This window comes from Pisolithus orientalis (genome assembly GCF_024613125.1).
Source record: "Pisolithus orientalis strain OTSU chromosome Unknown F5J12scaffold_28, whole genome shotgun sequence".
Classification (NCBI taxonomy): domain Eukaryota; kingdom Fungi; phylum Basidiomycota; class Agaricomycetes; order Boletales; family Pisolithaceae; genus Pisolithus; species Pisolithus orientalis.
Genome location: NW_026260809.1, coordinates 284487 through 297734, shown reverse-complemented (window position 1 = coordinate 297734; position 13248 = coordinate 284487). Strand labels below are relative to the sequence as shown.

At 49.1% G+C, this 13248-nt stretch overlaps 2 protein-coding genes across 2 annotated transcripts; both read left to right on the top strand.

The window, feature by feature from the left end:
- The first annotated feature begins 43 nt into the window (after positions 1-43).
- Positions 44-8809, top strand: F5J12DRAFT_847935 (phosphatidylinositol 3-kinase). Its single transcript, XM_051746411.1, has 31 exons — positions 44-195; positions 242-374; positions 433-971; positions 1034-1235; positions 1288-1390; positions 1438-1631; positions 1680-1874; positions 1922-2122; positions 2173-2410; positions 2463-2916; positions 2967-3818; positions 3869-3972; positions 4020-4299; positions 4358-5103; positions 5150-5260; positions 5313-5490; positions 5538-5816; positions 5865-6054; positions 6102-6265; positions 6316-6516; positions 6570-6725; positions 6789-6914; positions 6970-7075; positions 7127-7264; positions 7314-7561; positions 7615-7968; positions 8021-8183; positions 8239-8343; positions 8394-8480; positions 8537-8642; positions 8698-8809. The coding sequence occupies exons 1-31, from the start codon at positions 82-84 to the stop codon at positions 8711-8713; spliced, it is 7083 nt and encodes a 2360-aa protein (XP_051597561.1). The 5' UTR covers positions 44-81; the 3' UTR covers positions 8714-8809.
- Positions 8810-8903: 94 nt separating this feature from the next.
- F5J12DRAFT_847928 (uncharacterized protein) lies at positions 8904-12070 on the top strand. The gene is made up of 14 exons (XM_051746410.1): positions 8904-9074; positions 9132-9262; positions 9328-9571; positions 9630-9830; positions 9924-10097; positions 10153-10263; positions 10319-10434; positions 10487-10640; positions 10694-10798; positions 10854-10964; positions 11018-11108; positions 11166-11586; positions 11641-11800; positions 11856-12070. Exons 1-14 carry the CDS (start codon positions 9000-9002, stop codon positions 11904-11906), a joined length of 2145 nt encoding a protein of 714 aa, XP_051597560.1. The 5' UTR covers positions 8904-8999; the 3' UTR covers positions 11907-12070.
- Positions 12071-13248: the final 1178 nt, after the last annotated feature.

Below are 13248 nucleotides of genomic sequence, written 5' to 3'. Positions count from 1 at the left end.
ACATACTAACCGGTAAAGGAGGCTGTTGACTGTTTACCGCCGTGACCGCCGTCCGTACTGCTCACGAGACCGGTGTCAAGCATGGCGTCCGCGATCTCACCAATGCACACTGACAACCTTAGCCAGATCTTTCAAGGGCTTCGTAGTCCCACGCATGAAACGAGACTTCAAGCCGCGATCGACCTCCGTCGTTATGTATGACTTTTGTATCCACGTCATGGTGTCTCTTAATGCCTTCCAGGTGGTTACAACTGTGGTAGAAATGCCTAGCGATGCTGCAGTCAAACTTTGGGATGATGACATCAACAAACGCCTGTTCGACCTGATGCACAGCCAAAATAACAATGAGAGGCTCGGCGGCTTACTAGCAATCGGTACTTCCTGTCTACGTGGCCTCCCGTAGAAACCTTTGGGTGTTAATTCGTCGCATAGATCATTTACTGGAGAATGATGGCGAAGACCTCGTTGGATCCAAGAGGTACCTCTACAGATTCTACAACTACGTCAAGCAGTTATTGCCGAACCACGACATGAATATCATGCTAGCAGCGTCCAAGACGCTGGGCCACATTGCAGCCATTGGTGGTGCGGATTTCGGAGAAGGTTTCATGGATGCAGAGGTGCCAGCCGCAGTGGACATGCTGCAAGGACAAGAACTGCCTCGCTATGCCGGTGTCCTTATTCTGAAGGAATTGGCACGGAACAGTGCCGCCTATTTTCATCCTCATATCAGTCTTGTCTTCGACAAGATTCTCATTCCATTGCGTGACCCTCGAGTATTTGTCAGGGAGGGTGCTGCTGAACTTCTGGCAGCTTGTTTAGAGATCGTAACGACCAGAGAACGCCAGACACGGACCATGTACCTGATGAAAATCTTACAAGATGCACAACTTGGTTTGAAAATGTTACAACCAGAGGTCATACATGGTTCGCTACTCATGTATCGCGAGCTTTTGCTGCGTGGAGATATCGTACGTGTGCAAATGGTGCTAAGTGGATTCAGCTCGAAGTTCTCATTATCATGCCGTTTTAGTTCATGCGAGAAGCGTTTTTAGATACCGCAGAACAGATCCTTCGATTCAAATCACATAGAGATAACCTAGTTCGCAAGACAGTCATTACACTCATTCCCACTCTTGCAGCATATGACACACAGACGTTCATCGAACATTATCTTCACAAGTCCATGGGCCACCTCCTCACACAACTCGAAAAACCCAATGAACGATACTTCGGTATGTGCCATGGGTTTTGATTTTTGGCTAGCACCAATTACGCGACATACAGCCTTCATCGCCATCGGGCATACTGCAACCAACGTGGGGAGTGATATGAAACCTTTTCTGGACTCTATTATGATTCAAATCAAACAAGGTCTTCAACAGAGAGGGTAGGCGATGTTCTAGCAGCTTTGCTTGATGACTCACAGCTGGTTAGGAAGAAGAATGCACCGTCTGAGGAACCCATCTTCCAATGTGTTGGAATGTTAGCCTCTGCCGTAGGTCCGAACCTCACCAAGCTTCTTCACGATCAGTTGGACCTTTTCTTTGCATGTGGGCTGAGTGAGCCGCTACGACAAGCGCTGACTGACATCGCACGCAATATCCCACCGCTACTTAAAACCATTCAAGGTATCCACATCGCTGCTGGCGCAGGCAGCGGTTAACATTTTCCCTTAGAGCGCTTGTTGGACCTGTTGTCGATGGTATTGTGCGGGCAGCCTTACAAAGTAATAGGTGCACCACCCTCTTTGGTCAGAGGTGATGTTGCATCCTACGCTCGCGAGTTTAGCGCATCTCAGGCTGCGAAAACTGGGAGGAACTCTGAACTTATCACGCTAGCGCTTTCCACGCTGGGTTCCTTTGATTTCTCTGGTGAGTTAGGGTCAGCAATCCATGATCGCGAGGCTAATCATACACAGGTCACGTTTTGAATGAGTTTGTTCGAGGCGCAGCTCTGCCATATCTCGATGACGACAACCCTGAAGTTCGTCGCGCCGCCGCAATGGCATGCTGCAGGGTCTTCGTGAAAGATCCCATATGCTACCAAGCCAGCAGTCATGCTATTGAGATCATCAGCGATGTCCTCGACAAGTTACTGACAGTCGGGATTGCTGATCCTGGTGTGTCTTTTGGTCCTCATCCTTGGAAGGAGGCCCTGAGCTTGTTATAGAACCCAGTATTCGACTAACAGTACTCTCGTCTCTGCATGAACGATTTGATAAGCATCTAGCACAAGCCGAGAATGTGCGATCCATTTTCATTGCACTCAATGACGAGGTTTTCGAGAACCGGGTCACTGCGGTCGGGTTGATTGGACGACTTGCGAAGCATAACCCTGCGTATGTTATGCCATCGTTGCGCAAGTCATTGATACAACTTCTTACTGAACTGGAGTACTCGACGGTCACGTATGAATCTTTCTATCTGTGTTGGGATACGTAGTGAACAATTCATTCACAGGCGCAATCGCGAGGAATGTACCCGCTTACTCACCTTATTAGTGAGTGCCACGCAGAGGCTAATCAAACCATATGCGTTGCCAATCCTTCGGGTCTTACTTGGAAAAGCGAACGATACCAACCCGACCGTTGCTGCCAACGTGCTCATGTGCCTGGGGGAGCTTACCGCTGTCGGAGGGGAGGCTGTGACACCGCACATACCGGATCTGATGCAAGTCATAATTGCGAAGTTACAGGATCCGGCACACGTCAAACGAGATGCCGCCCTCCGTACACTTGGTCAACTATGCTCTAGTACCGGATACGTGATTGCGCCGCTGGTTGAATACCCGCAGCTGTTGCCGATCTTGCATAGGATCCTACGAACCGAATCTGGCACATCTCGGCGTGAAGTAGTGAGGGAAGTAGTGAAGGTTTTGGGTATTCTTGGAGCTCTCGACCCTTACAGACGCAAGGTAAGTATTTCTCCAGTTGATTGTTGTTTTAAGGGTCAACGTGGCTGCAGACTAAGCCCGACGAGGATCCGACTGCGGAGGGGACGCTGCCGGCCAATTCCACAGCTGTTTTGAGCACTACGTCATCGACTGGTTCTGATGACTACTATCAGACTGTCGTGATAACTGCGCTACTTGCTGTTCTCCACGATCAATCTATGAGCAGCCATCATCACAGCGTTATCGAGGCTATCATGAACATCTTCAAGACCCAAGGACTACGATGCGTAACTTTCTTACCTCAGATAATCCCTGCTTTTGCCACAGTTGCGCGCACCTCTGCAGCGCGACTGCAGGAGTTCCATTTGCAACAACTTGCAATTCTGGTGGGGATCATAAAGCAGCACATCCGTAATTACATGCCGGGAGTGTTTGGGCTTGTAACGGAACTTTGGGAAAATGCCTCTCTGCAACTACCGATCGTTTCCCTTGTCGAAGCCCTCGGGAAGGCGTTGGATGCCGAGTTCAAACCATTCCTGCCCACCATCTTACCGCACCTGCTCAAGGTATTTGAAGGGGAGCTTACGGATAAACGTATGAACACGCAGATAAAGATCTTTGACGCGTTCCTGACCTTTGGCTCGAATATTGAGGAGTATTTACACCTCATTATCCCAGTCATCGTGAAAACTGCCGAGAGGGTCGAGGCATCTACGATCTTGCGGAAGCGTGCCATACAGAGCATAGCGCACTTGTCTCAACGTGTTAATTTTTCTGATCATGCATCGCGCATTATCCATCCACTGGTCAGGGTTCTCGATGTACCAAATAACGAGCTCCGCCAGGCAGTGATGGACACGCTTTGTGCGATTGTTGTTCAACTTGGTTCAGACTTTGCTGTTTTTGTTCCCATGATCAACAAAGTATGTGTTTCGTGGGGCATTGCGTAACTTGTCCAAGCTCACCTCTATAGTGCTTACACCGAAATCGTATTCATCACCCTCGGTATGAGAACCTTATCGGGAAACTACTCAATGGCGAGCGTCTACCGCAGGAGTCCGGTATCCATGAGATGCTGTAAGTATTCCACAACAATCGACGCAGTGCCCATTATACATTCTCAGGGAAAGCTCCAAAGCTGCTGAGATATCAGCGGTGGCTGAGCCAGCAAAATTGACCGTGAATCAGCAACATTTAAAACAAGCATGGGACGTGTCCTTAGTCGCCACAAAAGACGACTGGGTGGACTGGATGCATCGCCTGTCTGTCGAATTCATGAAAGAGTCGCCCTCACATGCCCTTAGAGCGTGCATGAGCCTAGTTGACATTCACCCACCACTCGCCAAAGAACTCTTCAATGCTGCGTTTATATCCTGCTGGACGGAGCTATACGATCAATACCAGGTGCTGCTTCATGAAATGACATCCCCACCTACTTTCCTATACTGACGTGTTACTGCAGGAAGGCTTGGTTCGCTCAATTGAACAGGCGATCACTTCTCCGTCTGCTCCATCTGACCTTATCCATCGTCTTCTCAGTCTTGCTGAGTTTATGGAACATGAAGAGAAGCCTCTTCCCATTGAGCATCGAACCCTCGGCGAGTATGCCATGCGATTCCACGCTTACGCAAAGGCTCTTCATTACAAAGAGCTCGAGTTCTTCACAGAAACATCGCCGAACATCATCGAAGCCCTCATTGGTATTAACACCAAATTGCAACAACATGATGCCGCATGGGGAACGCTAACCATTGCTCGGGAACAGTATGATGTCAGTAAACACGAAGAGTGGTACGAAAGACTTGGGAAATGGCAAGAAGCCTTGGTCGCATATGAGAAGAAAATAACAGTCGACCCCGATTCCCCGGATGTGCAGATTGGGAGAATGAAATGCTTGCACGCGCTGGGCGAGTGGGAGCAACTCGAGCAGCAGGTCCTAGAACCGTGGGCAAGTGCTAACCATGAAGAGCGCCGTGAAATCGCTCCGATGGCTGCCGCCGCCGCCTGGGCATTACACGACTGGGAAGCCATGGATGATTACATCGGGGGCATGAGGAACGACTCTCCTGATCGTGCTTTCTACAAAGCTATTCTTTCTGTCCATCAGAATCAGTTCCCAAAGGCTCTCAAGGAAATCGGAAAAGCTCGGGACTTACTTGAGCCAGAACTAACGTCCTTTGTAGGAGAAGGTTATGGTCGATCGTATAAGTGAGTGGCTGCTTATCCTAACATTGATGTTGTTGATAGTCGCTAGTACGTTGGTTCGCGCCCAAATGTTGTCTGAACTTGAGGAGATTATTATGTTCAAGCAATATGCCGACCAACCAGAACGCCAGCAGGCAATGCGCAAAACATGGATGAAGAGGCATGTTCATTTCATTCTTGGTTCTCTGGTTAACTCGACTCTTGTTTTACAGACTTCAGGGTTGTCAGCCAGAGGTAGAAACCTGGCAACGCATATTGCAAGTTAGAGCGTTAGTTCTCAACCCTGAAGATGACCCGGTCATGTGGATCAAATTTGCAAACCTCTGCCGCAAGTCAGATCGCATGGCTTTGGCTGAGAAAACAATCAATTCGTTGTTGTCACCAGAAAGAGTGGGTTACTGTACTTCACACAAAGAACAAACTTACATTGGACCTAGCTTCAGCACGTACGGGATGATCAACACATGAAAGCGCCACCGAACGTCGTTTACGCACATTTGAAATATATGTGGGCTAGCGGCTCCCGGGAGGAGAGCCTGAGCTTCCTCCGCCAGTTCTCTGGAAACCTCGCGAGGGACTTGCAGACAGAGAATAAGGAACACTCTCAGCGTACCAGTGTCGGCAAACAGAAACTGGAAGAGCTTTCGCGCTTGCTGGCACGCTGTTATTTCAAACAGGGGCAGTGGCAAGTCGAGCTAAAAGAAGACTGGGGTGCTGTAGGTTCATGTGCTGGCTTTGGGACCATCACTTATCACTGCTCGCAGCGCAACGTCAAGGATATTCTTCACTCCTACTTGCTGGCTACTCATTACGATCCCAACTGGTATAAGGCCTGGCATACGTGGGCGCTTGCAAACTTCGAAGTCGTCGGCTATCTCGAGAGCCAAAAGGAGAGTGTCGTTACCGATGTTCCTGGTAGTGGCCTCGCAGCACACACAGTACAGGCCGTACGAGGTAAGCGTTTGTGTCAGTGTGTCCTACTTTCTTTAAATCCATCGCAGGTTTCTTCCGGTCCATTGCGTTGCGTAACGAGAACGCTTTACAAGATACTTTGCGGTTGTTGACCCTGTGGTTCAAGTATGGTGCCCACGACGAGGTTAGCCAAGCTATGGCCGAAGGCTTCTCTGCGGTAGAAGTTGACACGTGGCTGGAAGTCATCCCACAAGTAGGAACTATAATTAATCATCCGCATTTTTACTTATGCTGTGTCGGCAGATCATCGCTCGAATCCAAACGCCCATCGCGAACGTGCGCCGCAATATCAATAACTTGTTGACCGAAGTCGGAAAGCACCATCCTCAAGCTCTAATATATCCTCTCACCGTAGCTTCAAAATCGTCCAGCGCTACCCGACGAAATGCTGCTCTACTTATAATGGATAAGATGAAGGAGCATAGTGCTATCATCGTCGAGCAGGTAATCGCCGCTGCCATTTGACGTCAAATTGGTGCGCTCACTAGACTTTTTAGGCCCTTTTGGTCAGTCAGGAACTTATTCGTGTCGCAATTTTGTGGCACGAGATGTGGCATGAAGGGCTCGAAGAAGCTTCAAGGTTATTCTTCAACGATAAGAACCCAGAAGGAATGATCGCTACGCTAGAGCCCTTACACGAGCTGCTGGAACGGGTGAGTTGTGACCCTTCACCCGAAGAATCGATCTGTCTTACATTCTGAAGGGCCCCACAACAGGCGCGCGAGATATCTTTTATTCAAACTTTTGGAAGAGACCTCAGGGAGGCGCGCGATGCTTGCCGGCGCTACCGAGAGTGTGGTGAAATGACTGAGCTCAACAAAGCTTGGGATATCTATTATGGAGTTCGTCGTGCCTCCTTCATTCCACTATAGTTCGCTCATGACTTCCTGTCGTCAGGTATTCCGGAAGGTGGAGAAACAACTACCTCAGCTTACTACCCTTGACCTGCAATACGTTTCGCCTCAACTCCTCAAAGCAAGGAACCTAGAATTAGCAATGCCAGGTGAGATAGACTCAGATATGAAGACATTGTTCACCCTCATAAGTGGTGTAGGAACATATCAAAGTGGTCGACCTGTGATCAAAATTGCCAGCTTCGCAACGAAACTTACTGTGATAGCATCGAAGCAACGACCAAGACGATTATCACTGAAAGGCGACGACGGCAAAGATTACATGTATTGTCTCAAAGGTACGTTGACAGCATCACATACTACCGTCAAAAGTCACGCATATTCCAGGTCACGAGGATATGCGTCAAGACGAGCGTGTCATGCAACTGTTCAGCCTCGTCAACACATTGCTTTCAGTGGACACCGACAGCTTTAAGAGACGCTTGCATATTCAACGATATGCTGTGATCCCATTGGCACCTAATGCCGGCCTCATGGAATGGGTTAAAGATAGCGACACCCTTCATGTGCTTGTTCGCGATTACCGCGATTCTCGTAAGGTGTTGCTCAACATCGAATACCGGTTGATGTTACAGGTTTGCCTTGCGAACTGTCGCAGTTGCTTCTCGTTTGCTGATCCGCGTCATAGATGGCTCCCGACTACGAGAATTTGACATTACTCCAGAAAGTTGAGGTGTTTGAATATGCTCTGGAAAACACCACCGGTCAAGACTTGTATCGAGTTCTCTGGCTGAAAAGCGCAAATTCGGAACACTGGCTCGAACGTCGTGCAACCTATACTCGTTCACTAGCTGTCAATAGCATGGTCGGCCACATCCTGGGTTTGGGAGACCGCCATCCATCCAATCTACTTCTCGAAAGAAGCACCGGCAAAATCGTTCACATTGATTTCGGTGATTGCTTTGAGGTCGCCATGCATAGAGAAAAATTCCCTGAAAAGATTCCTTTCCGACTCACGAGAATGCTTACGCACGCCATGGAGGTATGGTCAAGTTTAACGTCCTTGCGTGACCTGTCTTGACATCGATACACAGATCAGTGGCATCGAAGGCAGCTTTAGGCACACTTGCGAAATTACCATGTCAGTACTTCGGGATAACAAGGAGTCTCTTATGGCCGTGCTTGAGGCCTTCGTTTACGACCCACTCATCAATTGGAGGCTTATGCAGGCTGATGTTGATACAAGGAGACATGATGGTCTGTCGTTGTCGCGTGAATCAGCTACTCATGAATTAACGCTCCTTGATACTAGACATTGATGTTGATCCTGGGCGGGCCGCAGAGCTTGCAAGAGTTGCAGCGTACCCACAAGTACCAACCAGAAGGTTACGTGCAGACGAAAATGACATCTTTAACGGTATGCGTAGTCTCGCCCTACTTGAAGTAACGTTGAGAATTCTGCTTTAGAAGCCGTAGACGGGCCATTTGCAAGACAAGAGGTCAGAAACGAGCGTGCTTTGGCTGTGTACAACCGTGTGCAGCATAAACTTACTGGTTTGATCACTCCTTTTGCAGTCCTGACATACTTGACTGACTATGCTTGCGAATAGGAAGGGATTTTGATCCCAACGTGGTGCTTTCGGTACCGGTCCAAGTTGATAAACTCATCTTACAGGCAACATCTTTGGAAAATCTCTGCCAGTGTTTTTCTGGATGGTATGTGTCACTATCTGGGCTCGCAACACGGCACCACTGACGACGCTATTTGCAGGTGTGCGTTCTGGTGAAATCTGTTTCGTTGCACAATATCATCATTGTATAATGCTATGGTGGCAGACGTGTACAATACATATAACTTAGCTCTGCACTCAATGAGATAAATTAATACCCTGGGCACGTCTGTTATCGATTAAGTTGGATAACAATTCGTGATAGGTTTTGGAAGAAGCGCGTGGAGTATGAATATGAACTTCGGAACTGGGCGTCAAGGCACTTTAGACTGTTTCAACGGAACGCGTTGCGCACCGAAGCACCTAGAACTACTTGCACTCCGCATCGCTATCAACGAAAACCATGCCGCGCGGAATACCGAATGCTAAAAGGGATGATAGCGGCATGCGCTACACAGTCGATGCATGTTCCTCTCGCGTGCGTTGGGTACTAGCTGTGTCGAAGTTGAACTAGTGTAGCTGATGCTCCTCGGAGCACAGTTCTAATCCAAAACAACTGGGTGCATCGTACCTCAAATCAGAGTCACAGACACTATGGTCGAGAAATACAGCCAGGAAACAGAAATTGCCAGCAGAAGATGCTCCAGCACCTTCGCAAGACCAGAGGTACGGGCCCACCTCCTTTCTCAGACAGACAGACGAGTAAACTAGTACTGAAACGCCAAGCACAGACGTGGCTCACAGGTCATTGTCATCCATCCAGGCTCACGATGGTTGCGTATCGGTAAGGCCTCTGAAGTGACTCCCGTTTCAGTCCCCAATGTGATTGCGCGGAGGCACAAATCTCCCGTCCCAGAACCGAATTTCATAGAGGGCATTATGCGCCCGAGGAAGAGTCGCACCGCCCCGCCCTCCGCTGCGCCGCAACCCCCGAGTGGAGACGAGTATGCGGTGGCAGCCGCATCTGATGACCCCGTACGCCCCTTCGTCCCATCATACGATTCGCTGACTGACGAGCTGCCGAAATACAAAGTTTGAGGTGAAGCTGGCTTCCATCACGGTTTCTCTTCGGGAGCGTATGAGATTCTACAAGCTTCGTGTCACCCAAAATGCCACAAGTATTGCGTCGACCTTTAACGAGCAGTTCAGACCCGAAATTATTCCAGAAGCAAATGACCCTTCTCGGGTAGAGTGGATACACGAGCCCGACAAAGAGTACTTGATCGGCGAACAAGTAAGGGGTTCACTCTCACTCTCACTCACTCGCCCTCTATATATACATATATATATCCCGTGATATGGAGCATGTTGACGAGTTTCCGAGCAGGTCCTCCGAATATCTGACCCTCAACAACTGAACTATGCTGTCAGGTGGCCAATCCATGGATATAACTTTAACACTAGGGATTATCCATCTGTACAAATGATTCTGGATGACATCGAGACTATCATCAGCACTGCTCTTTACGAGAAATACAAGATGTCTCGTGGTGATTACAAGGTTCGTGGCCAAGAGAGGTCAAGGGCGAGTGAGCTTGTCCTAAACACATGCGTAGAACTATTCGGTTGTCCTCGTCATCCCGGACTTCTATGATCGTGCATATGTCCGCGAATTCGTGAACATCCTCTTGCGCACCATGGGCTTCAAGCAGATATGTGTTCAACAAGTATATCTACCAATAGCTTCCCCTTCCCCTTCCCCTTTGCTAAGATCTGTTCTAGGAATCTCTCGCAGCCACCTACGGAGCGGGAATTTCCAATGCTTGCGTTGTGAATATCGGAGCTGTCTGTACGAGCGTCGCTTGTGTAGACGAAGGCCTGGTAATTGCTGACTCCAGGTAAGGATGGATAACCCAATTACTTCGTTCGAGTTTCTGAGCATTCATGCAGGATTTCATTGAACATGGGCGGAAACGATATCACGGAATTTCTGTATGTGCTACTTGAAAAGATCAATTTCCCATATCGCGATATCAATCTTGCTCTCTGGCACGACTGGCATGTCGTAGAAGATCTCAAAGCTCGCCTGTGCACGTTGACCGAGGTGTGTGAACCGTTGTGGCACTTTGGGCATAAACAATGACGAACGAGCCCCAGGGAGACGTCGCATTAAATCTCTATGACTTCGTAGTACGACGGTATGGGAAACCAACAGAGAAATATGGCCTTCGCGCTTATGATGAGATAATACTCGCGCCCATGGTTCGTAGTGGGCTTCATCTTATTTTCATTGCTGATTTTACAACAAATCGCTTAGTGTATTTTTGAGCCACGAGTGATAGAGTTCGATAGAAAGAGGATCGGATCGAAGCCGATATCTAGTCCGGATGTGACAGAAGAAATCATTGAACATCCTGCAGACCATGTTGTAAGATTGATCATTTTGTTTACGTTTGTACATAGCTCCTAGGGTGCCCACAGACACAGGCGATGATAATATCCACTCAACACCTATTGCCACCACCACCGCCTCAACCATCACAAGCCCCGGTGCCCGCAGCACCACCAGAAGGTTTGAATGTTTAGTCGCCGTAGTAGCCTACATCCACTTCTCAACTTAATGTAACAGGACGTTCACCCCTTCCCTCTGAAAATGGGACAAAACTCGAGCAACAAGAAATATCGTTACCTTCTACTGCCAATCATACTCCACCTCCCACACTCCCGGCAAGGGAGCTGATCGAAGTATCCAATGGACCTGTGGAAACGGCTGATACAGATGTGGAAGAGAAAACAGCTCAAACGACCCAGCCTCCTGCGCAAAGTGCTCAACAAGTGCGGCTTGGCTCTGTGCCATCCAGCTCGAACTATCCAGGTGGTTTGCCCATCGATGTATGCTTTGAAGCGAGCAAACTTCCTCTGGACGTGGCCATTTTCAACAGCACTCGGTCATGCGGGGGTGATGACAAGATACGCAAATATCTTCAAGCTGTTTTGGTAATTGGTGGAAGCGCACAGATCCCTGGCATGGCCCATGCTCTCGAGAGCAGGTCAGCGATCAGCTATCTATTATAACCCGGGGCCAGTTCCTCACTGTTCGATAGGTTGCAGGCCATTGCAACACCTCTAGTGCCACACATGGAGAAGGTGCAGATTATACCGCCCCCCAAAGATGTTGACCCGAAGATACTCGCATGGAAAGGTGCAGCTGTGCTTGCAAAGATGGATTCTGTTGCCGATCTGTGGCTCACATGCACTGACTGGGTATGTGGATGGGACCACTTTCATGGATGAGAGCGGCTGCTGACAACTTTGATAGGATATACTCGGTATGAGAGGTCTGAAAGAGAGATGTTTTTACCTATGTTAAAGCCCATGAAATATTTGGCTATGTAGTTCACTTTTTCATTGTGTGCGTGTACATACCTCCATATGAGACATGGGATAATCGGCTCAACGGGGACGAACTGTCCGTCTAATTGCGCCCATCCTTCCCGCAATGATGTATTACATAATTTGAAATTTGAATCTCACATCCTCACATCCGTTGCCCGGAGCAGAGCAATGGATCGGGTTGGTGTGGAGCGGTGGCACACTTGTCCGTGTTTCCCATACAGAGGTGGAGTCTGATAGCTGTGGTAAGGTGGCCATGAGCGGACAACGTGCGCAGTACTTTTGTATATGATGTTGTTGAGTTATCCCGACTTTTTTGCTTCCTTCGCTCGCTGGTAGCTTTTCTTCCCAGTCGATCAATCTCATCACGACGGAGCGTGATTTTCAAATAGGCGGGAGGGAAAGGACGAAACTGGAATCGGATAACATGCAAGATGGGCGATCTCCCTCCCGTACTGTACTCCCAGGGACGGGCAGTATTCAGATCGCTCACCCTGGCATTCAGGATGCCTTCGTCGGTTCGTTCGCTGTGTGACCGCGTGCACTCCTGGAATCGCCCGAATGATGCGATTCCCTCCGCATTACCCCAGAAAATCCCATACATACCAACTTCAGCTCCAGGCACCTCAGGGTGGAATTCCCGGCTAAGACAAGTATGTACTTTGCTGACATGAAACCCCCTCCACGCAGCATGCGCGTGCTCAGAGTTCCACGGGTTGGGTGATGCAAAGAACCACTTAATACACATCTACGCTTCGTAGATCTTGGGAGTTCCTCTTTGCCAAGGGGTGTGGGCTGCGGCGCGTCGCCACAGGCCCCTTCCTCGGAATGAGCCAAGCCCATTACAGTTCAATTCTCTCACTTCGGGAGTCTCGGGCAGATTCGTGTGGAGGTGTACTGGGACGTTCTTTCCCCTAGCGTGTAGTGATATATACATTTGTGAGAAACAGGCCATGACGGAACGTTCCGGGTACGAAGACCCATGGCAACTTCCCAAGAGACGTGAAGACATCCCTGACATCTCCACGAAGTTCCGGACGAACGTGGCGGAGTCATGGATGTCGTTGTTCATGTTTCATTGACAAGTGACAGACTGACATGGCACCTCATGGCACGTCTTGCAGGGTCCGCTTCAGGGTTTTGCAGCTGTCCAATCCAATCCCTCGTTTCTGACGCGCCGCATCAAAGATCCACCATGCCGTACAGAATCAATGGCCGGGAGAAAACTGGTTCCGCAAATATTATGGCATTTCTTTGTGTCAACGTCATCGATAATACAATAAACAGCGCTGCGATGGGATCACGCACCCCCAAGGTTT

Bases quoted from the DNA above. Each gene is read 5' to 3' on its own strand.
- F5J12DRAFT_847935 (XM_051746411.1), top strand. From the start codon at position 82: ATGGCGTCCGCGATCTCACCAATGCACACTGACAACCTTAGCCAGATC. The intron at 6,915-6,969 runs GTTCGTCGTGCC...TCCTGTCGTCAG, and splicing joins CTTGGGATATCTATTATGGA to GTATTCCGGAAGGTGGAGAA. The intron at 8,184-8,238 runs GTCTGTCGTTGT...CCTTGATACTAG, and splicing joins TGATACAAGGAGACATGATG to ACATTGATGTTGATCCTGGG.
- F5J12DRAFT_847928 (XM_051746410.1), top strand. From the start codon at position 9,000: ATGCCGCGCGGAATACCGAATGCTAAAAGGGATGATAGCGGCATGCGC. The intron at 9,075-9,131 runs GTGCGTTGGGTA...TGCTCCTCGGAG, and splicing joins TCGATGCATGTTCCTCTCGC to CACAGTTCTAATCCAAAACA. The intron at 11,587-11,640 runs GTCAGCGATCAG...ACTGTTCGATAG, and splicing joins GCCCATGCTCTCGAGAGCAG to GTTGCAGGCCATTGCAACAC.